The sequence below is a fragment of the Galeopterus variegatus genome, unplaced genomic scaffold (assembly GCF_000696425.1).
Source record: "Galeopterus variegatus unplaced genomic scaffold, G_variegatus-3.0.2 Scaffold236, whole genome shotgun sequence".
Taxonomy (NCBI): Eukaryota; Metazoa; Chordata; class Mammalia; order Dermoptera; family Cynocephalidae; genus Galeopterus; species Galeopterus variegatus.
The window spans coordinates 216,974-223,828 of record NW_007726347.1 but is presented as its reverse complement, the minus strand read 5'-3'; the positions used below and the strand labels follow the sequence as shown (position 1 = coordinate 223,828).

At 54.1% G+C, this 6,855-nt stretch overlaps 2 protein-coding genes across 2 annotated transcripts in view; one reads left to right on the top strand and one right to left on the bottom strand.

Moving 5' to 3' along the window:
- Nucleotides 1-2,124: 2,124 nt before the first annotated feature.
- On the bottom strand, nucleotides 2,125-6,497 carry ABHD15 (abhydrolase domain containing 15). The gene is made up of 3 exons (XM_008566364.1): nucleotides 6,210-6,497; nucleotides 4,736-5,967; nucleotides 2,125-2,665 (listed from the first exon to the last, which is right to left on the bottom strand). The coding sequence occupies exons 1-3, from the start codon at nucleotides 6,495-6,497 to the stop codon at nucleotides 2,140-2,142; spliced, it is 2,046 nt and encodes a 681-aa protein (XP_008564586.1). The 3' UTR covers nucleotides 2,125-2,139.
- Nucleotides 6,498-6,708: 211 nt separating this feature from the next.
- The window catches only part of TP53I13 (tumor protein p53 inducible protein 13), a 4,361-nt gene continuing 4,214 nt past the window's right edge, over nucleotides 6,709-6,855 (top strand). Inside the window, exon 1 of the mRNA XM_008566363.1 lies at nucleotides 6,709-6,784. Within this exon, the coding sequence (XP_008564585.1) occupies nucleotides 6,709-6,784 (76 nt within the window). The remainder of the gene's footprint in view (nucleotides 6,785-6,855) is intronic.

The window sequence follows — 6,855 nt, the reverse complement described above, 5'->3', positions numbered from 1 at the left end:
AATCCGAACGAGGGCTCTTCTGCTCTTCTTCCGAGAGCTTTAGGACTGGTAAGTGCAAAGGATATACATTCCCCTCCCTGGCAAGCTTTCTTTCCTATAAAAAGGGAAAGGATAATAAACCACTATTTCTCCAAAAGCTATTCTCTTGGAAAACCAGAGTCTTGTGGTATCCAGTGTGGAGAACCTATCCAGATTTTCATCTTTAGGGACACTTTAAGCCTTGGGATTTAAAAACCACTGGGCTGCTTCCCATTTTGCAGTCATTTCTGGATTGTCTTAGGGCATATGGGACTGCAGGACCCTAATTAACTGAAATCCCCACAGTACCAGATGCAGAAGGCCAGAAGTCAGTAGTTCTCTCTCACCAAGCTGTTCATCAAGGCTGTTGTTTCCTGGCAGTAGGACTTCTCTAGATTTCGATTCTTTTTTATTTCTCCTGCTCCGAAACGGTGAAAGAATGTTAGATGAGGAAAGTGGAGGAAGAGAAGCAAGAAGTGGAGAAGGAGGGAGATGATTTTTTCACAACAGGATAATGTGCCTTAGACAATCCAGTGTTGCCTGTATTTCAGTTTAGATTCTTGGACTTTGTTTCTTCTTATTTGATCTAGAAGAACAGGCTGGGGCAAAATTATCCAAACCTGGAATCATGGCCCAAGGAATATTTCATACCAAGCTTTGGGGCAGGACTTTTGGTATAAACATCTCTCCTCTTTTAAACTGCATTGCTGTGTCAAAAAAAAAAAAAAAAATAGTGCCCTCTGTCTCTGTGACAAAGCTTCAAGGCAAAGTCTTTGAACCATAGCAATGCATGGAATCAGATGTCCTACTGTCAAAAACTTTTAATGGCCTAATCCAAACCAGGCTATGTAGATCAATCTGTATACAATATACCTTGTTTTACTCTGGTCATCAGCATTATTCCTCATAAAACCAAACACCCACTTAGTCGCTGAGTGGTCAGATCCAGAAAGAAGCTTTTCTGCCTTTACATGGATGACCTTTTGAATAATTGAGCAGACAAAGCATGGTAATGTGAAATATTCATAAGTCACTGAGTCAACTCTAGTCAGCCTCTTGGTGTTTTTATTTTTCTCTGGTCCCAGATGTCTCTCCTGGCTCTGGAACAGGAGAGACTAGTTGTAGTGTCAAAAAAGGGAGCAACTAACCAGAAAACACCTGTTATCAGGTTTGCACTTTTCACTGACTTAGAGAAAGCCCACATCTCAGGCTGGGACTCTCTGGAGTAAACTCCTGAAATAGTACTGGAGGGAGCATCTAGGGTGCCAAAGACTGGCTACTTGATGTGTGGTCTACACATCAAGTAGCCCTTAGACCCCATGTGAGAGCACTTCCTGTTCCTAAAATACCCTTGGGATCTCTCCAGTGAGGCCAGAGGGCCGAGGCTGAAGCCCCAGTTGAGCCCCATTCGCAGCTGAGATTTGCAGAGCTCCTCTGAGAGACTGGCACGTTAGTATTCCAGAGACAGGCATTCACATTCTGTACCTCGTCAGCCCTCTCCAAGCCGGTCTCAGCACAGCACCTACTCTCTCTGCTGCCCTTCTACTCACACAAGCCTGAAACGGCCAGCAGCTCTGCCAGACTCTTCCACAGCTGCTCGCATGAAGTCCGAGCACAGCGCCACAACCACAGAGCAAATGAGGGAAGTGGGACCGAGACACAAACATCCTGTCCTTACTATATCAAGTGGCTCCAGCTCAAGAATCAGAGTCACCACGCTGAATATTTCTGTGGGACTAGCTGCCCACTGGCACGCATAAACTCATCATCCTTGTAGTTGTTGCTAGTCAGCATTTTCTCCTGAGTCCATGGGCTTAAAAGGTGGTACTCTTTGGCTTTTGAAGTCGGTGACAGGAGACAGTGAGTGGGAATGACCCTGCTGACCAGGATGAGTAAGAAACCATTGAGCAGAGCCTGGGCAGCAATTCTACTCAGAGCAAAGTCAGTGCAGGCTTGCTGGAAGTTCCATCTCTTTCCACAGACCAGTTTAAGAGAGAAGGGGATGAATCACGTGCAAAGAGCTAGAGCTGCTTCCTCCACTCAGTCCTCACCATCTTTCCGGGACTCTCCCATGCCCAGCACTGTTCTTCCTTGCAGGACTGGGGGTCCTCAGGCCAGGTCTCACCTTGTATATGACCGCTTCCAGCTAAAGATCTCCTCCAGACTGGAGGAGGGAGAGACCTCCCGCTTCTGCAGGGGTCCCCAGCGACGCCGGCCCCCTAGGAACGAAGCTCGGCGCCTACTCAGCCCTTTCATCCTCTCTTCGGTTCGGAAGAACTCTGTCAAGGCCCGGAAGGACTCCAAAATGACCTCGTGGCTCCAGGCTGGCAAGGGCTCCCGGCGCAGGAAGCCACAGTGGCCTCCATGGCGACTGAGCAGGAGGAAGAAGTAGGGGTTGCTGTGAAAGAGCTCCGTGGGCAAAGTGTGGTCTGGGGGCCCACACACGGGGTCATCAGCACTGCAGATACACAGCACAGGCACAGCTGCCTCGTCCACATCCCGGAGGGGGTCGTTGCGGTCCCAGTAGGTATCCCAGCTGATGGGGAAGCTCTTGGTGTGGCAGAAGAGCGTCTCCTCAAACTCTCGCAGGGAGCGGCTCCTGAACAGTTTGCTGGTGTCCACTGTGTCTTCCAGGGCCGTGGCATACCTGGCAGCAAGAAGTTGAATGGGGAAGGTGGGAAAGAGAGGGAAGAATCAGAGCACCAAGTGACAGCTGAAGTGACAGAGTGGCAGCCCACAGGCCAGATTCTGGCCCCAGAGGCTTCCTTCGGCTGTATAGCACTTTTAAAAACTTCCATTTTATGGCCATCACTTACAATCAGGAGATTTCACATAACATGCAGAAGCCTGGCTTCTCTAAGGAAGTGGGAAGACCTGGCCATATGGGCTGGCATTCCTCAAGGCAACAGTTGGTTTCCTCTCTCCTTCTTGTGTCCCAGTGCCCACCAGGCCCATCATTCATGGCTTTAACCTGCCCAGCCCTAGGGGCAGCATTTGACTTCACTGCTGCTGATCTACAGGGACAGCTCTCCTCCTGACCTGAACTTCTGACCCTCTATAGGGAGCTTGCAATGAACTGTCACTTTCTGAACCCTCCTAGAAGAATTCCCTGGCTCAGACTATCCAACCCAGCAGAAGACACCCTTCCCCTCCAATCATTCATATTTACTGTAGGTTGCAGTAGTCATTTTTATTTTTTTTAAGCTAATATGCTGTCCAATCATTCATATTTACTGTAGGTTGCAATAGTCATTTTTATTTTTTTTAAGCTAATATGCTGTCCTGATGATTATATATGAGTGTGACTTTGATCAGGTATACCTGGGGCAGGTATTCCCAGAGAGTGCTGGGTGGCAGAAGAAGCAGCTGGGAGTGTAATTAACTTACTGGGTGAGTTTCCAAATGGGGGCCTGAGAGCAACTGCTTTGGGGAAGAGGGACATCTTTGCTATTTCCAGCTCCTTGGAGAGGGCTTGGCGCCCTAACAAGGAGGCCAGGATGGGCAGCTCAGTCCTCTAGGTGGCTCAATCCAGCCTCAGCCAAATGAATTTAGATGTGTCTCCTGCAAACATTCAAAGACACTTGCCCAAGGTTTTCAATCCCAAACTTCCATGGGAAGGGCACTTCCTACAGGCTCGGGTTTCCTCTCCATTTCCCTCACCCTGCCCTCCAGCTGGGGCCCAGGGTCAGCACCGGTGATGGAGATTTGGGGATGGAAATTATGGCAATTAACCCAGATGAGAGCACCCTGCCCTTGGACTGGGCCCTAGTGCCTCTGGGTTGCCATGGCAGCACTTCTGGGCTGTTGGTGAGCTGAGGGTTTGACCTTCTCAAAATAGGAGGCAAAACGGGACAAGGAAAGAAAGAGAAATAATTGCCATCATTTATTGAGTTCCTACCTGGTGCCAGGCCTGTCACTTTTGTTCTCTCATTTGGGAGGTGGTTATTATTAGTTCCATTTAACTGAAGAGGGAGGTGAGGCTTGAGGGGGTTAGCTAACTAGCTGGGAATCGAATCCAAGGGGTCTGATCCCATATCCCAGGTCTTTCTGTTACACCACACTGTTGCCATAATATCTTCGACCTCATTCGGCCATCTCCTAGGAAAGCAATAGTTAAGGCTGAGAATGTCACTCAGGCCTTCTCAGTAGGATAGTCTCACCTATCACCCTGGTAGTAAATTGTTCTAGTTTTGGAGATTTTTAAAAAATCTGTTTAAATATTTTTTAAAAAAATTGTATTAAATATTGAGTACATACCCTGGGATACGTAAAACATTTGTCAGGTCTAAAGAATTTTAATATATCAATTGCCACTGTATTTCTGATTCCTGTCACTTCCAGGCTCAGATACTATGTTAAGTAAACATTCTGGACAGATAAATCAGTTGCAATTGCTTCCAGAGCCCTCTTTGCTGTCAAGCTGTGGATTAAGAGGTGTTAGGCACGGCCTCTGCAGCTGGTGGGGCAGGTGCTCGAGTTGCTAGGACACCTGCGGACTGAAATGAGACAAGTCTCTACTATAGCACAGTGATGCTGAGTCTATCTAAGGTTTTTAAGCCTGCTTCCCAGGTTCTGTCTAGGTTTGGATAGCTTCGGAAGGTGCAGAAGTGTGCCCAAACTGCCCACATCTGTTTGCTCCAATACCAAGCAGCTCGGTCCCTCAGCCAGCTCACCACCTCTGTTCCCTCCGTGCCCGTCTGCAGCCTCCGTCACCCACCTGCTGAGGGCGATCTTTTGGTGGAGCAGAAAGCCCCGCTCGTAGGGCCAGGGCAGGCCGGCCTCGAACCACTCGCGGCAGCGCAGGACGGGCGAGATGCAGGCGGCGCCCGTCACGTAGCTGGAGGAGCCGCATTCGCCCAGGTAGGACAGCAGGAGCGCCGAGCCCGAGCCCTCGCTCACCGCGAACAGCTGGGCCGCCGGGTGTCGGAAGCGGATGTAAGTGACCGCCTCCTTGAGATCTGAAGGGTCCCCAAAAGGCTGCAGCCGGGGGCTGACCAGTGGGCAGCCGTGGTGGCCGCGGCGGTGGAAGATGACCGGGTAGTAGCCGCGCTCCAGGGCGAGCAGGCAGAGGCCGAGCACGTTGCGGGTGAGGCGCCCCCACGCATTGGGGATCACCAGCAGCACCGGCGGAAGGCCCCCGGCGTTGGTGACCCGGCGGCCCCGGGCGCAAGGTCCCACGACCCAGTCCAGGGCCACCAGCCCATCGTCCGCCAACTGCAGGTACTCCCGGGCCAGCTCAGGCCCGGGGCCCACGGGCAGGACGAAGTGGCACAGGGTCTGCTGCTTGTCGCAATCGCTGTACAAAGGGCCGGGGGCTGCTTGTCGCAATCGCTGTACAAAGGGCCGGGGGCTGCTTGTCGCAATCGCTGTACAAAGGGCCGGGGGCTGCTTGTCGCAATCGCTGTACAAAGGGCCGGGGGCTGCTTGTCGCAATCGCTGTACAAAGGGCCGGGGGCTGCTTGTCGCAATCGCTGTACAAAGGGCCGGGGGCTGCTTGTCGCAATCGCTGTACAAAGGGCCGGGGGCTGCTTGTCGCAATCGCTGTACAAAGGGCCGGGGGCTGCTTGTCGCAATCGCTGTACAAAGGGCCGGGGGCTGCTTGTCGCAATCGCTGTACAAAGGGCCGGGGGCTGCTTGTCGCAATCGCTGTACAAAGGGCCGGGGGCTGCTTGTCGCAATCGCTGTACAAAGGGCCGGGGGCTGCTTGTCGCAATCGCTGTACAAAGGGCCGGGGGCTGCTTGTCGCAATCGCTGTACAAAGGGCCGGGGGGGTCCGGCATCCGGCCGGCGAGGGGCAGGGCGAGGGCGGGCGCCGGACCCCGACGGCGGGTTCGCGGCGGGAGGCTGCTCGTTCCGTCGCCTCCATCCGTGCGCTGTCCCGCGGACTCCCGCCCACCCCGGGAGCCTGGCTTCACACGGAGGAAATCCTCCAGAAGAAACAGCCCCGATCTTCGAGAACAAGTTGGGGGAAAGGCTTAGGTGCCCTGCGAGGGGGGTGCCTGTCACCCTGCCATCGGGCTGTGGCAGGGGCACCCTGGAGTTCCTCCATCAGCTCCACAACTGGAAATTACTGGAGGGAGCGGGAGAGGATAAGGAAAGCCTTGTAAATCGGGGGTATGTGGGAGACGACTGAAACGACACGTTCTTGCTCAACTGTTTCCACGTCTTGGGCTGAGCATCTCAACTCTCACCCTCCACCCTCGTTTCCGTCTTTCCTCAAAACCCTGAAGAGGGCACCAGAACCGGCGCCCCGCCGCAGGGGAGGCCCAGCCAGCGCTTTCTGTCGGGGGCGAGGCCTGTGGCTCCTTCCCCTCAGTGTCTCTCCGGGCGCGCGAGAGCCACCGCAGGGCGAACGACGAGAGCGGGGGCGGAGGTGGGCAACAGAGCAGCCCCTGAGCCGGCTCCAGCCTCCCGGGGTTCTGGGCCTGGGGAGGGCGGGGACCTGAGACCCTCCAGTCGCCACCAGGTTTGGGACCCATTTGCGAGGGCAGGAGTGGGATGGGCCGAAGGTGAAGCTCTGGAACCGGGGTCCTCTCCCTTCGGCAGCTCCGATTTCGCGATTCTGCTCCTCTTCTAGTTGCAGGTCACACTGACGACGAGTCTGAAGAGGGTTTGCCAGGGGAGCGTACCGTCTCCCCGCCCGGGCCACCGGTCGACAGGGATCCCGTCTCCCGCCCTTCGTGCCGCTCCATGATCCCACCCAGGCGCTGCAGCTGCGATGTGCAGGCCGCGGAGACGCGCTGGGACGAAACCCGGGGCGAGGGAGGTGCTCCCCGCCTGCGCTAAGGCGGATGTACGGTACAGCAGGCCACCAGCCCATCGTCCGCCAACTGCAGG

Excerpts from the sequence above, each read along its gene's own strand:
- ABHD15 (XM_008566364.1), bottom strand. The coding sequence starts at position 6,497 with ATGGGTCCCAAACCTGGTGGCGACTGGAGGGTCTCAGGTCCCCGCCCT. Across the intron at positions 5,968-6,209 it reads GACGGAAACGAGGGTGGAGG|ATCGGGGCTGTTTCTTCTGG; the intron begins GTGAGAGTTGAG and ends TTGTTCTCGAAG. Across the intron at positions 2,666-4,735 it reads CAAAAGATCGCCCTCAGCAG|GTATGCCACGGCCCTGGAAG; the intron begins GTGGGTGACGGA and ends TCTTGCTGCCAG.